Source organism: Aricia agestis, chromosome 2 (genome assembly GCF_905147365.1).
Source record: "Aricia agestis chromosome 2, ilAriAges1.1, whole genome shotgun sequence".
NCBI classification, from domain to species: domain Eukaryota; kingdom Metazoa; phylum Arthropoda; class Insecta; order Lepidoptera; family Lycaenidae; genus Aricia; species Aricia agestis.
The window spans coordinates 8,034,230-8,051,045 of NC_056407.1; the positions used below are offsets into that span (position 1 = coordinate 8,034,230).

The 16,816-nt window shown below is 36.3% G+C and overlaps 1 protein-coding gene across 1 annotated transcript; it reads left to right on the forward strand.

Annotated features, from left to right (window-relative positions):
* Positions 1–410: 410 nt before the first annotated feature.
* LOC121739879 lies at positions 411–9,260 on the forward strand. The gene is made up of 3 exons (XM_042132472.1): positions 411–1,299; positions 6,404–6,414; positions 9,249–9,260. Coding segments are annotated over exons 1-2 (711 nt in total). The 5' UTR covers positions 411–589; the 3' UTR covers positions 6,405–6,414; positions 9,249–9,260.
* Positions 9,261–16,816: the final 7,556 nt, after the last annotated feature.

The following is a 16,816-nucleotide window of genomic DNA, read 5'->3' on the forward strand; positions in this document are numbered from 1 at the left end:
GTCGCGACGGGCGGTCTGTCGCATGTCTGCTCGTCAATTCCTAGGTACGGGCACAGACATGCCCGTTGGCCGGTACCCGCAGCCTGCCCGCGAGATCGCATTTTCCCCGCGCGGGCACGGGCAAGTCTGTACATGAATGGTCGCGACGGGCGGCCCGTTGTCATTTGCGCCTTGGAGAGCGACTGGAGTGCACTTAAAATATTAAAATATTTTAAAACATATTATTGTAAACAATACAAACACTATAATATAATACTTAGGAATGAAGGAACAAAAACAATTTTGACATATGTTTATTTCCATTTACCGGTCGTATCCTTGTTTGTAGAAAGTTAAAAGGTAGGTGTAAATAACTTTTCGGGTAGGTGTAAATAAAGTGAATAGAAGTCTCTATATTTATAATATTTAAATAATTGAGTTTGCATTAATTTTCAATAATTATTTGTAATAAATTGAGTGCAATACATACGGATTTCCCGAAGTTTCATGTTATTGGTCCTCTATGTAACAAGCAGACCTCCTAACTGAGACACCACCTGCCAGCTGATTGATTTAGCAATTACTTGCAACTTCTACCCCGCACAACAAAATGTCACAATTGGACGACATTCAAAAAGCACAACAGAGCTTAGAGGAATGTGTAATGAAGAAGATGGAGGAGCTTCAGGCACAGTTGCAAGGTGGAGCTGCCGCGAAGGATACCGTGGCCAAAGTGGCTGAAGAGTTCCGCACTTTTCGTGAGCTCACTTTCTCTATGCTTAGCTTGCTTCGGAAACAAATTGCAGAATGCTCCAAGGCTGCTGACATAATGGAAACCAGGGATCGTAGAAAGTTTTTACTTCTCACTGGAGTACCCGAGCAAAGTGGCGAAAACTGTTTATCTTTGGTTCTGGACATTGTGCATCATAAGCTTGCTATGAAAGATATAACAGCCGCCTCAATTAAGGTATGTCATAGACTAGGTAGTCAGTCCAATCCTAGTATTCCCCACAAATGCCGGCCGTTGCTAGTCAAGTTCTCCACTATTGACATCAAAGCTGCTATTTTTCGGGCTAAAACCAAGTTAAAAGGTACACCATTCTCATTGAGAGAGTTTCTGACTAAAGTACGACAGTCAGTGTTTAGTAAGGCAAGAATGCACTTCGGTTTGAGGGGCTGTTGGACATTGGATGGTGCAGTCATTATTAAGAGCACTGACGGTAAACGCCACAAGGTAACGTCCATGGAGGAGCTCCAGCCACTTATGCAGAAGTATCAGAAGGCAACACCATCGATAGTTTCCTCTAATGCCGGAAAATAATATCAATAGGTTCATTTATGCTTATAAACTTTATCATAATAGGTTACCTACTTAGACAACAATATTATGTACTAAGTATGTGCCCATATTACTCTGTTTTATGAAAGATTTTGTCGATAACTTTGTTCTGTCGTACACTTTGCCATTTTATTTGATATGTATTAAGTTACATGATTTAATTTAAGGGTAATTTCAGTATTACAAAAGGGTACCTACTCGGTTTCCAACATTTTCAATATCAATAATAATATGTCAATGTCAATTGTCACATCGTTGTTTTAAATGTCATTTGTCAGTTGCGTTCCAATACAAGTACTTCTTCTTCTTTTAAAGAAGAAAAGTTTAAGATATTTTTTTTGTGTCGTTGAATGCTAATATTAAAATATTATGTAAACTACATAGTTTAGCATAACATAACTTTATTCACATTCACTATTTTAATAATTGTTACAATTAATTTTTAACTTAGACACGAGTTGATATAATTGTCATCATTCTGTTGTGTAAAATTTTGATTATTTATATTGTAACTGTCGGCTGGCGGGTGGTGCAGTGATGCATACCACTCAAATTAAATTAATTTTAAATATTTAGTGAATATAATATTTTATAGGTACATATATATTTTACTCAATAAACGTTAATTTAATATTATTTTATATAATATAATATTATTATTTATTATTTTATTTATTATATATAATTATGTCTCATTCCGATAGTGACTCATTTCACTCAGCAAATGATTCTATTGTTTTATCTGACGATGATAGTTTTGATTCTATAAATACGAACACCCTAGGTGAACTTTTGCATCAAACTTTTAACGATCAGAATAATCTGTTACTAAACGTGTGTCATATCAACGCACAAAGTGTGCCTAGTCACTTTAACGACATTTTGGACACATTTGCAGGTAACAATATCCACGGACTTTTGATTTCAGAGACCTGGCTTAAACCTAACCTACTTTCCACAACTTACAGTTTGCCCGGGTTTGTTTTAATTCGAAATGATCGTTGCGACCGACGTGGTGGTGGTGTAGGTATCTACCTGCGGAGTGACCTCTCATATAAAATAATTGCTAGCTCGCCTCCACATTATTCCGCCTCCGCTGAATTTCTATTTCTAGAGGTCTGCATTAGGGGAACGAAGGCTGTTCTTGGAGTTGTATATTGCCCTCCTTCCATCGATTACTTTAACCAATTAGAGTCCGTTCTGGAGTCGGTGAGTGCTGATTATAAACACCACATTATTATGGGCGACTTCAATACAAATTTACTTGACGCATCTTCTTCGCGCGCACGCAGATTACTACACATTCTGGAGTCAACTAGCTTGCAACAGTTACCTTTGCAAGCCACACACCATAACATCAATGGCGATGATACCTGGTTGGACCTAATTTTAACGTCAAACCATTCACTGGTTCATTCTCATGGACAATATCATGCCCCTGGTTTTTCATTGCACGACCTTATCTATCTTAGGTATGTTTTAAAGCCCCCTAAAATAAAACCAAAGATTATTCACAAACGTTGCTTTTCTCGTATGGACATTGATAAGCTTAAATCAGATGCAGCGAATGTCGATTGGAATCCACTTATTGCTGCTTCTTGTATCGATCACAAAGTCCAAGTTTTTAATAATAGGATTCATGCTCTTTATGACGTCCATGCGCCTATTAGGAAAGTTAAAATAAAGAGCGTTCCAGCGCCTTGGTTGACTCCCGACATAAAAGTAGCCATGAGACTTAGGGACCGTGCCTATCGTAAATTTAGAAAGAATCGTAGCGACAGTAATTGGGTGAACTTTAAAACAGCTAGGAATAGATGTAATCAAATGGTCAGAAATGCTAAACGTCGACATATTTTCATAAACATAAGCAACTCATCTTCCTCGGCTAACTTATGGAAGTTCCTAGGTACCTTAGGCGTAAGTAAGTCTCATCACACGGTACTGCCGAGTACTATTAGTTTGAATGACCTCAACACCAGTTTCTCTTCTGTCACAACTCTAGATGCAAGTACAAAGTCCTCAACTATTAGTTATGTAAACGGATTACCACGTGCTGCTAAACATCTGTTTCAATTTGAACCTGTTTCTGCAGACGAGGTCAAAACTATAATCAAATCTTTGAGCTCTAAGGCTGTTGGTTGCGACGACATCAGTCGTCAAATGATTACCACCATTCTCGACAGTCTCTTGCCTGCAATTTCCCATATTATTAACTTCTCCCTCGAGTCCTCTACCTACCCCGACCTTTGGCGTAAGGCTTACGTCTGTCCCTTACCAAAAGTTCCAAATCCTGCACAACCCTCCCATTTCCGTCCCATTTCAATACTCCCTTTCCTCTCTAAAATAATCGAGGCGTGTGTTCACAAGCAATTGTCCAGGTTTGTATTCGATAACAACCTTCTTTCTCCACTACAATCTGGATTCAAGCCTGGGCATAGTACCACTACGGCCTTGTTAAAAATTACCAGTGACATTAGGGCTGGCATGGAGGAATCAAAAGTCACTGTCCTAGTGCTCATTGATTTCTCTAATGCTTTTAATAACGTGAACCACGATATCCTCTTATCCATTCTGTCCCACCTCAATATCTCGCCTGAAGTAGTAAACTGGTTCTCCTCCTACCTTAAGGGGCGCCAGCAACGTGTACGCGTCGACGGGTCCTTCTCTGATTGGGTCCTTCTCGAGGATGGGGTTCCTCAAGGTGGTATACTTTCTCCCCTTTTATTTTCCTTATTTATTAACTTATTGGTTTATATAATTAGCAGTGCGCATCATTTATATGCTGATGATTTTCAGCTATATAGACAAGAAACAATTGAAAACCTCTCCACGGCCATCGATGCTTTAAACCGGGATCTCGTTGCTATAAACACCTGGTCTGCTAATTTCGGACTGTCAGTAAATGCGGCTAAGTGTCAGGCCATTTTAATAGGAAGTCCGAGAGTTCTAAGAAGAGTCGACACTAGATCTATTCCGCCTCTAATGTTTAACAGCAGTATTATACCCTATAGCTCTTGTGTTAAGGACCTCGGTTTGCACATCGACGCTAACTTAGACTGGCATACACAAATTGCTAGCGTCAGTAATAAAGTCACCTACTCTTTGCGAGCATTATACCGACTTAAAAATTTCTTACCATCGTGTATAAAATTGATGCTAGTTCAGAGTCTTATACTCCCAATAATTGATTACTGTGACGTTTGCTATCTTGACCTTAATGCGGACCTCCTTAACAAACTAGATCGTCTCCTGAATAGCTGCATTAGATTTGTTTTCAGCCTCCGCAAGTACGATCACGTCTCCTCCTACCGCTCAAAATTACGCTGGCTCCCTGTTCGCCAACGCCGATCCCAGCGGGCAGTGTGCATGCTCTATTCCATACTATACTCCCCCTCCGCTCCCAGCTACCTAACTCCTCTTTTCGAATACCTAGGCAGCAATCATGACAGAAATCTCCGTTCCACGAATAATTTACGCCTCCAATGTCCTCCCCATAGTTCCACTCTCGTCCACTCTTCCTTTAATATTCAATCAATTCTCCTTTGGAATTCACTTCCAAAAGAAATTAGGATGTCCAAAACTAAAGAACTGTTCAAACGTAAAGTTCATGAACATTACCTTAAATCATTAACTAAATGAGACAACAAAATCGATATTAATTAGTTATTTATCTATCTATAATCTATATATATGTCTACTTATATTTTATATTTAGTAGTTTATTTTATACATAATATTTATACTTATTATAGAAGTATATATTTTAAATATGTATTATGTTTATTTTATTTTGAATTAAGTATATATTACTATGTTGTACCTAGATATGTATTTATATTATCATAATGTTAATTATAAGATGTTTTAATCCCTCTGTCCTCTAAATGTTTGCATCTACCTCACTATCTCTGCAACACCCTAAGGTTTGGCTGGAAGAAAATGCCACAAGGCATTAAGCCCGCCTTTGTACTACAACGTGCAAAAAGTTTTTAAATAAATAAATAAATAAATAAAAGCAAGGATTACATGAACACCAATCTACGTAATGCCGCTAATACAGCGAACTTATTGAAAAATCCAAAGAAATCAATGCCGATGCTGATCTATCATTTGTTACAAAGAAGATTGAGTTCATGAGTTCACGGCCGTGCTGCAGCCCTCTATCTATTCGACTGACTTGCCTGTTATGTGTGTATTCAAAAGGGGCAAGCGGCAGACTTCTGCCAGACCAGGCGGCCCGCGGGTAGCCCGGTAGTGAATTCCCTGCTTTAGATAGGAACATCCGACACTTCATTGTCAATCACGTTTTATATAGAAAATGAAATTTTTTTTTGCTTCTCTGCCAAAAAACTTTCAAATCAATGACCGCTACTGTCTTGAATCTCGATTTCCCGAGTACACCTTAGTAATTTTATAATAAGTAGTATGTAACTATAAGTGTTTGGTAATTGGTCCAATTAGTATAGTATATCTTATATATTTAAACGAGCAATTCTTGTATATATATATATATATATAATTGGAATCTCGGAAACGGCTCCAACGATTTTCATGAAATTTAGTATATAGGGGGTTTGGGGGGCGATAAATCGATCTAGCTAGGAATCATTTTTAGAAAATGTCACTATCATCGAAAACCGAGCAAAGCTCGGTCAAATAGCTAGTGAAATATTTATGCTAGATAATATGTACTCTACAGAAATTGAGTTTTCGTTCCCAAGGACACATCGATATTACTCTGTTAATAAATGAGAAGCTAGTAATTACTAAACGTAATATAAAGCAGTGACAAAAATGGCGCAGCTGTCAAATATTAATAGATGAAAGGTAGACTAATTGGTTTGTCGACCGCGCCTATATTGTCACCTTGTCACTAAATTATTGCCCAATTGTAACTCACCCTAATTTTATTTTGGGTGGAAAAATGTAGCGCAAACAAAGATATCCACAGCAAAAAGTCTACTCACGGCGCGTTACTAGCTATAGCCTACTAATATATATTCTGTGCTATAGCTTTAGATTTTAGCAACCTTATGGTATTGAATATCCACATTCCACATTATGAACTAATGCAACGTTAAATGTATAACTTAATAGTTATACAATGCTTTTCAAATATGGAAAAACAGTTATAGCATAATTTGAGCAAACATGTCACCTGATGGGAAGCAACTAAGTGTCGCCAATGGACACTCGCAACATCAGAAGGGTTGCAGATGCGTTGCCAGCCTTTAATATCGAATAAAGATCTGTTTTTAAAGTCTAAAAGAGAATAACCTAAAATGTTCCCTTAGAAAAGAAAATAAACCGTGCACCGTTAACCGTAAATTATTATTGTTTCTTTATTGGTTTTGCGATAATTACGTTAAAACATTGTTCGGTAAACGCTCGTTACTTGATTTACGCTCAACGCACGCCAAATAATTATAAAATTACCGTTATGATTATTTACCCGAAACCAAACACGCCATACATCTTGTAAATTACCAGTCAATTATAATTGGTTTATCTGAAATTATGCGGGTAGTATAATCAATAACAATAGTTATTACTGTAATGATCGGATTCAATTATATTATTTTCAATGAGACAATTTTGAATATTTACATTAAGAGGAGTCCACACCGCCCTTTTTTCCATACAAACGCTGTCCCCTGTTTCCTCCCTGGATAATGCTAGTAGAGTTATAATTTTTTTCCTGAATATCTATGGCCACTAATACAATGTCCCTATGTTTTCTTTTTTTTCATAATTTAATTATTAAATAAAATATGAACGTTCAAAAACCCCAAAAAAATGGCCAGATGTTCCGCTGTGTTTAAACGTCCAGAAAACAGATTTGGCTAGATTATACAAAAAAAGCAAAACATAGGAACACAGCTCAAGCCTTTCTTTAATCTTTAGTGAAAAAAGTTCTTAAATCGGTTAAGTTTTGGAGAAGGAATCAGGGGACAACGAATCGTTGATTTTCTGCAGTTGTCTCTATCGTTTTCTGCGGTATAGGCTTGAGGTAAGGGAGACAGCTATAGATATTACACGTACTTTTTTTTCATTTCTCTAGCCCCTGGTGTATCCTCTTAAGTATATAAGTAATTTTATAAAATTTTGTATGTAGACAATACCGGGTAAGAAAAATTACCTATCAAGATTCTGTAGCGTATCTACACTGTGTATTTTTTGTAGGTAACCCATGTTTCTGTAAATCCCGAGCAAAGCTTGGTATCCCAAAAATTATATTAATTGCCTCAGAAGGCAGATTCAATAGAAATAAAGTTTATAAAATGCCTTCGCATATACAAAATATCGGCCAAGTGCGAGTCGGACTCGCATATTTAAATATTATTATTAATTATTAAAGTACTAAGTAGACATAATATAACTAAGGCCTTTATGAAAATGTCAAGTGCCTGGCTGTTGCCATTATTGATTACGAGCAAAAAAGGCCAAAAAATAACGTTTGTTGTATTGGACCCCCCCTTAAATAAGTATTAATTTTATTTTGTTTTTAATATTTGTTGTTATAGCGGCAACAGAAATACACAATCTGTGAAAATTTCAGAAATCTAGCTATAGCGGTTATTGAGTTACAGCCTGGAAACAGACAGACGGACAGACATCGAAGTCTCAGTAATAGGGTCCGTTTTTACCCTTTGGGTACGGAACCCTAAAAATTAATAACTTAAAATCATAAATTATGTAGACTTTAATGAGAAATAAATAAGGTAGGATATAATATCGATTCTATGAATTTTGAAAGCGTCTCCGCTCGAAATATTTGATATTGTTCGAAATCAACGGTATTTCTTACATACCTCATCAATACTACTATTATGGTGAATGTGATATCGTAAATAATTACATTTTTTTCCGCTTACATTGCAAACGCAGGCTGAACCCTACGAGATTTATCAAAATAATGTACCAAGTATAGTACACATTGAAAAGGTCTACAGAAAACTCCGCGATGGTATATGTCTATCTCTTATGGATATCCCACAATAACATTTTTTGTCATTTTATTTTTACGACAAATAGTGGCTAATTTTCGAAGCAATTTCAATAAATACGGCATTCATCCTTATCCAATTAAATAACTTAAATTGCGGCGGTACCGACCAATGCGGGCCACGGGTAGTAATAATGAATACAAGTCAAAACTGCTGAATCGATTTTAATCATTTTTCAGTGGCTATATAAAATTTTATACCCGATGCGAAGCCGGGGCGGGTCGCTAGTAAGATATAATTAATATTAATAGGATATATCTTATTCAACCACAGTAAAGGCTTCTAGAAACATGAGTTGTAAGCATTCGATGATGATGTAAAGCATATTGCGAATAGGTGTATCTTGGCGTCCAACAGGAATTTATTAGAGCGAACTAGATAACAATTTGTGCGGCGCGCGCTAAGCATACCAACTATTTTCAATCCTATTTGGATCAATGTTTAGCGCCTTATATTGTATTCCGTGTGAAATCCCCGTTTGCAGCTTGCTTCAAATTGGTCTCATGTACGTGTGGAGCGGGGGTCTCCAACCAATTTGGTATTGCAATCAACTGTGGTTAATACGGCAGTGCGATCGTGTCTAGTAACTAGCTATAACACCCTGTTGATTGTATACACGGTCCAATTTGCTCTTGTTCATTTCGTATTCTGTGGCTCATTAAGTACGTCGATAACGGGTCGTTATTCCGTGGTTATATGACATCATTCATAATCAAAGTGACTTAGGGCTTGTTTCACCACTTCCCAATAAAGTGCCGGATAGGCTATCCACATTTTTTTTGACATATTATCCATACTCTATCTGTCAAGTTAACTGGTGGATAGCCTATCAGGAACCTTATCAGAAAGTGGTGAAACAGGGCCTAAAAGTTGTCAAGCTATATTTTCAAAAGGAAACATTACGCAAACGTCAGATATAATAGAGTATGGATAATATGTCAAAAAAGTTGTGGATAGCCTATCCGGCACTTTATCAGGAAGTGGTGAAACAAGCCCTTAGCCTTAGGCCTAATCTCACGTTTTTACTTACCTACTCAAAGTTAGAAATGTACTTGAAAATGCAGTGTCCATAGTGGTCCACGGTACATCCAATGTATCACCAATGCATTGACAAGTTATCACTTATCGCTGATCAATAAAACCGCAAGTTATATCCCGTCTCCTTTGTCCATAGCTATATCATGAAACAAAAGGTAAATGTTGTCTGTCTCATCCCTGTCCAGGTGACTATAATCCCTCATACCCTCATCTCGCGTCGGCCTCTATCAAATATTCACAAACATCATAGATTTTGACGTGATTTTAAAAACGTTTCATGAAAAATTTAAGCAAAAATGAACCTTTTATGAAAACAAGAGCATAACCCCGATTCTACAATTAGAGTGCAACACTAATGCAGCTACGTTTATTGTGATCGAACAATAAACGTAGCTGCATTTCGGTTTCTATTAACTAAATCACATAAAAGTTGGTATACTCATGAAATATATTTTTATCTCTTTAAACAAAAGTAAATTTTGAATTCTCGCTAAAACTCGAGAACAGATGTTCTCGAATATTTCAAGCCAAATTGGAACCAATTCGTGGAAGTCGAAGGGAGGTCGGGTCATTTCATAAAAAATAAAAATTACTAATTGTTATAAAACAACAACAAAATATTTAATGTAACCATACTACGAAATAAACTATTTAAGGTTTTTAATTATACTTTTGCATTTATCCTATAATTTAAGAATTAAGATAAAACTAACAGAACTAAAATTAGTACTTACTATGATAACATTTTGGAGCACACAGACGACAGACCTGATAAAGTTAAACATAGTTTGCCTATGTTTATCTATAAAGGTTCTGACCGAACATGCTCATATTTTGCCATATCTATTCTATGAAAAGTTTGTATCATATTATCAGGGATCTATGTTTTACCTACTTTGTATTGTTAACATATTTTTCGGAAATACAAGCATTGTGTACTAATAGCTTTGTCCACACTGTGCCTTTTTCTGTTCATCAAGGAAATGCGTCGCGGGCATGCCGTATGACCGTATCCAAAACTTCAAAAATGACAATATTGGCGTTGCGTTTCTTGACGAATTCAATTATTGAATGCGCCAATATGAAAGTTGATGACGAAAATTGAAGATGAAAGTGCACAGTGTGGACATAGCTAGGTATTCATACGTTCATTGATTCGACCCTTTGGCAAGAGATGGCGCTATAAAGACCGAATCACATTTAAAACTTTTAAAAGGCATGTTTTAAACTAGTAATAATTTGAGTATTACATTATTTAGATAATCAAATTTACTATAGTATTAAACATAATATTTTCAGAAATAATTCAAAATTTTAAAATTCTTTATTATTGACGACAAAATTTTAGTTTTGCTACTTAACAAGACGTAGAATCTTACTCTTGTAGCATACAATTACTATTATTAGTAATATTTGTTATACTGTACATAATGCCAGATAATTTGCGTGAATTGACAATGATATTGTAATGCCTATCACCGGGTCTGTGGGGCCCGGTGCGCAGGGTGAGGTATTTAATAGTGCGTACTGCGGGGTTAATTGATATTGCGGTTTGTAGGGGGTCAATAATGTTTTCCACCGTCATCACCGCTGTTTTATGGACCCCTGGTATTACATATTAATATTATCAGATCGAGGTCGCAAGGTCTACTGTAAATTGTAAGTATTTCAGAAATCAAGGCTCATTGGCTTTTTTAGGGTTCCGTTATAGTCAACAAGGAACCCTTATAGTTTCGGTCAGACCGCCCGTCCGTCCGTCCGTCTGTCTATCCGCGGTTTTGATAAGAGACTATAATTGACCTACAAAGCTGTAATTCGGCACGAACTCACATTTTTATCATGCCAACAAAATGGTATAAAAAAATCTTAATTTTTTTATGGTACCTCCCTAGGTATATAATATAGATCATTTTCCGATTTAGGGATGCATTTGTGAAATATGACGTTTCAAAGTGGAAAAAATTGTTAAGAGTCTAGTGTCCCCCCCTTCTACCAGTTAAACGGTTCCTTCTGGAAATGTGAAAAAATTCACGGGAGTAGGAAATATGCTGAATTTAAAAGGAAAACTATCACGGCTAAAAAAATTCATAAGTTTTTGAGTAATAGTCAATTACGAGTAACTGAAAAAAAAGTATTCGGCGAAGTATAAAAGAACTTTTCGTTCAAATTCCTTCGAACGTAACTGAGATGATGTTCTTAGTAGTGTAAAACACGTTATAAAATATGTAGATTCATTGACCATACAAAAATTATCAAAATCTAGCTCTATGTTCTACGTAGAGCTAGTTTTTGACAATAGTAATCTAGTACTACGGAACCCTATATTGCGCGTGGCCCGACACGCACTTGGCCGGTTTTTTTAATCTAGAATACGACTGAAGTTATTTTAGCAACAAAGTTTAAAAATAGCAACACACTTTTTGTGTCATGTGAAAAATGGTGTACTAGAATTTTCTACAATAGTGTGAATTTTTTTGAACAAAATACAAAGAGCATTTTCACCATCATTAATGAAAAAAGAAGAAAACGAAACGTTATTAAATTACGTCCCCACCCTAATAGGTAGACAAGCTCCATGATTTTTTTACTCGCAATCCCCCGTGTATCTTCAATGATAATACAATAATACATTAACGTCGGGAGGAATCTGTGAGGCCGAGTGCGGTGGCGTCTTTTATATTCTGCGAGTCTCTCCCCAGACGTGCAAATTGTTCTTTGTAATATCCCCCGAAGTTATCCGAAGCGACCGGCATAATTATAAAATACTCTAGTTACGAGTCGCCGCACCTGTTTCTAATATTAATTTAAAGTTATGTTCAAAAATTTCATAATTTGCGAAATTACACTTCTTTTCTTTTGATATATTATACGATTAATGGAAGACAGATTAGGGAAAATGTTCCGGAAATTTTATACAAAATGTGTTTGGTATTTTAAATTAATTTACGAACGAATAAGCTACGACGTGATTTAGGATGCGATTATAATCACTTTATGAGTTTATGAAGAAATAAATTGAGCTACAGATAGGTATATATTATGTCTCTACGCATCTACGCATCTACGGTAGTCAGTAAGTAAGATAGCTACCAAGGTCACAACATAAAACAAGTCCTATGACAAATTTAAATTTGGTAGGAACTCCATTATAAATTTTATATTCAAGAACTAAAGTAATATTCAAAAAGCTGGAAAGATTTTCCAGCGAATTCCATTTTATTAGGCAAAAGTTCAAGATCAAATTATGTCATGTGAAAAGTTGTTAGCTCATTCCGAAAGTGTTGTAATACAATTTTTATAGATCCCTCATCTTTCTGCAATGCGAACAGAGTTGGCAGGGAGCCCGGAAGCTGGATTTACACCGAACTGCTCATATATTTTTTGGGGTGGCTGAGAGTTGTGAATATTTTGCGAAGTCTGCCAATATAAACATAAACGGTCTCTACGTTGATTGGATGTTATGAAAAAAATATTTTATCTTATTACTCGCCAAAATCAACTCGCCAAGATGAATAAAGTTTTACGACTGAGAAATATTTGTTTTGTACTCGCCGAGTTGAACGAGTAATTCCCTCATGCGATTGTTCATGGTTCCGTGCCACAAAATATCTAAGGCTAATTAAACAGAACTTTTGATATTATGTAAATTGTTGAAGATATAAAGCTGCGCGTGTGATGCGAAGAAAGTTTTCATTGGCGTTACTGTATAAGATATCGTTTTCACTACCATCAATAATCCTCTGGTTCACAAATGCGATTTTCCTCAGCACTGAAAATTATGATTTTGGTCTCATTCGATTCGGAATACCATCTAAAACATTCTATCCAAATTCCAAGAGGGGCAGAAAAAAAATGCAGAAGTTATAAACAATAAAGTAAACAAAAAAAGAAGGTTTTTTTTTATTTTTCCAACGGGGATTGTCTTCTAAGCCCTTTTAAGATTAGCTACAAGGAATAATAAAAAATCCTGATTTCTTGTTTTGACATAATCAGCGTTTTTGTGTTAACATTAAAATAGTGACTATTAACAAATTAACAAAAGCATAACAATTAAACTAATTGCGATAATTTATTTTTGTTGACGGAATATTGTTTATTGATAAGTATCTTTACATCTTAGAACAGGAAAATAAGGACTACATAGTACTCAAATTTCTTTATTCATTCATAATTAATATTTAATCAGTTAAAATATCCAACCCTAAACCCGAACTACGCGTTTTTACCGTTACTTTCGCCGCTCAATTAAAGTTATAAAGATTGTTGACAGTTCCAGGAGGCAGGGACTTTTTTTAGGAAATTTCCTGTTCTTTATGGACCTTTTTTCAAATTTTGATTATCTCAGACAAAAAAGAAGAGTTTTTTTTATTTTTCAAAAAAAAAAAAAAAACTCTTCTTTTATGGTTTAAGTAACTTATTGTTTATAACTTTTGCATTTGTTCAGCTACTCTCGGAATTTTTTCTGTGGAATAACGTTCACCGTTTCTTACGACTTACACACATATAGTTACGCGTAGTTTACGGATCGTCTACAAATTATGATAAACGCCCGTGTCATTACTACTTCCCATAACCTAGTTTCGTCAAAGCTCCCATCGTTAATAATAATAATTGTTATTAGCTGGTGTCGTAGCCGTAGCACCCTCCTAATTTGTTACGACTGAATTGTCCCACTTACAAAAAACTAGTTTTCTACTTGATTACGGTAAACGTTTTCAAGTAATTTTGAGGTGTTTAAAATTATTTACCTCTTTATTGACTGTTGCTGTTGTATTTTTGTACTAAATACACTTATTTTAAATTAAATTAATATAAAATTATTATAGTCTTTGTTTCCCTTATACTAGTAGTATAAGGGAAACAAACGACGACTACAATATCGTTAAGAAGTTTATTTATCGCACGGTAGCCCTACATAATTTATAGTGTAAACTCTATTAAACAGAGTGTAATAAAAATAAGTGATAATACTTTCGTATGTGTACGTGTTCCTTGTAGAGAGTTCACTGTGAAAGAAGCAGCACTGAAAGATCAAAATTTTTTTTCACTTTTGTATGGGAAAACTCGTGACGCTCGGGCCTTTGTCTTTCAACGGTGGTACTTTCACATTGAACTCTCTGCAAGGAACACGTACACACCCTTATGTATTATCACTTATTTTTGTTACACACTGTATATTATAACGTCACTGAAGGGACTGTGCATTTTATGGCGTAATAATATAGAGTTGTCGTTAAATTGAAAAGAAGAAAAATTGGCCAAGTGCGAGTCGGACCCACGCACGAAGGGATCCGTACCGTTAAGAGCAAAAGTAGATGAAAAATTGTGTTTTTTTGTATGGGATCCTTAATAATTTACTTTATTATATTATAATTTTATTATTAAATATTAAAGTACCTGGATGACCGAGCTTTGCTCGGTATAGCAGACACTCATTGACTTCGTGTTACTTAATAACGCCATCTGCTGGTCGTTAAAATAATTAGTTGCTAACAAAATAGTATTATTATTCGCCAATAGATGTCAGGAAGAGTCATATTTTTCAGTTTATCGATTATCGATAAAACACTAATAGCTCGTTTAAAGATATAAGATAACACATAATAAAATTGAGGATTTTGGGAAAGTTTCAAATATCTACATTTTACATGTTGTCATTATGGATTACAGGCCGAAAAGGTCAAAAAATCACGTTTGTTGTATGGGAGCCCCCCTTAAATATTAATTTTATTTTGTTTTTAGTAACTGTTGTTATAGCGGCACCAGAAATACATAATCTGTGAAAATTTCAGAACTCAAACGTTGTAATTTTGTCGCTATTAAGAGTGGGTGTGATGCCATGTAGTGTATCATTGTATGGTAGACAAGTTAACTGCTAAACCAACCAAAATCGAATGATTTCGACGCTTTTAGAGAGTTTGTCGTTAAATCGAGTGACGTTACATGGAGTTTACACTGTATTTCAATTTCTGGAACTCAAAATATATTGTTATAGTACTAAGTATCCGAAATAATAATAATAATAGCTCCCACACCGGTTTCGGTGACGGTGGCTAGTTTAATTGAAACCAGGCCAGCTACGCAGGAGTAATTTTATAGTGCCCAAGTGTGTGCGCAGTACACAAGAGCACTCTCTATTGCTTTACTCTCGTAACCCAGTGGGACGGAAGACCGACACGACCGGCGAGAGATCAGGCGCAGGGCCGACTTTTTACATGCCCATCCGACGCATGGATCATCTTACTTGTCAGACAATCAGGTGATCAGCCTGCATTGTCCTAACCAAACTTGGAAATACCATGTTTCCAACGCGGGAATCGAACCCACGACCTCCGCGCTCTATACAACTAGACCACGGAGGCGTTAATCCGTAATAAATCTATAGTATATAATTGTATAGATTGCTAGACTAGTAACTAATGAAACTCGCTTACTGTAGCAAAGACCAGACTATAATATGCTTTGTAAGCTGCCGGGCTTATTACTGCGCACTGTGCAGTGTGCAGGAAGTTCGATGTGGGCGAATCCGTACCTTGCTAGTTGCTCCAGCACACCAAGTTTGATCCTTATTTAAACTAAAAGGGTATCGGCTATCTTGTTGTTAATTAAAAGAGGACAATAGTTGGCTCGTAATATCATCATGTTTCAGTACAACTTTATCAAGAGATTATACGTGGGAGAGCCATGCTTCGGCACGTATGGGCCGGCTCGATCGAAAAACAGCGCTTGCGCTGTTTCACGTGAGTTTTTTTCATATGTGTGAGTTTTTTATGTGTGTGAGTTTTTCATGTGAGTGAGTTTACCGGAGGCCCAATCTCCTACCCTATTCCCTTCCCTACGCTCCCCTATTCCCTTCCCTTCCCATCCCTATCCTCCCCTATTACCCTATTCACTCTTAAAAGGCCGGCAACGCACCTGCAGCTCTTCTGATGCTGCGAGTATCCATGGGCGACGGATGTTGCTTTCCATCAGGTGACCCGTTTGCTCGTTTTCCGCCTTATTTCATAAAAAAAGAAGTGATTTTCTATGTTTGAGCTACAATTATTGTGAAAAATATTTTTTTATTATTTCCGAATACGAGTACACTTTAATCAAATGCTTTCAGAACGTCCTAGATGTTGCCTACCACCGTTTCCTGAACTAATACAATTGTAGGATTATGCATGTGTGAATGTGCGGATGTCAGCAGATTTGTGTCTGGAAGTCGATGTATGTTTGTAACGGCGCGCGATGGGCAGTCACTACTTAGAGTGGGTTGCACCAACTTACTTTAACTATAACTTTAACTTTAACTACAATGCAAAATGATATCTTTGGTTAAAGTAAAAAATGGACGCCATATTTAACCATAATCATAGAGCTCGACAAGGCTTTAAATGCACTGTCACTTTAAACTAACGCTGTCATCATACAAAAACGCCATTTTTGACAGTTCTTCTTTACCAGCAGCGCC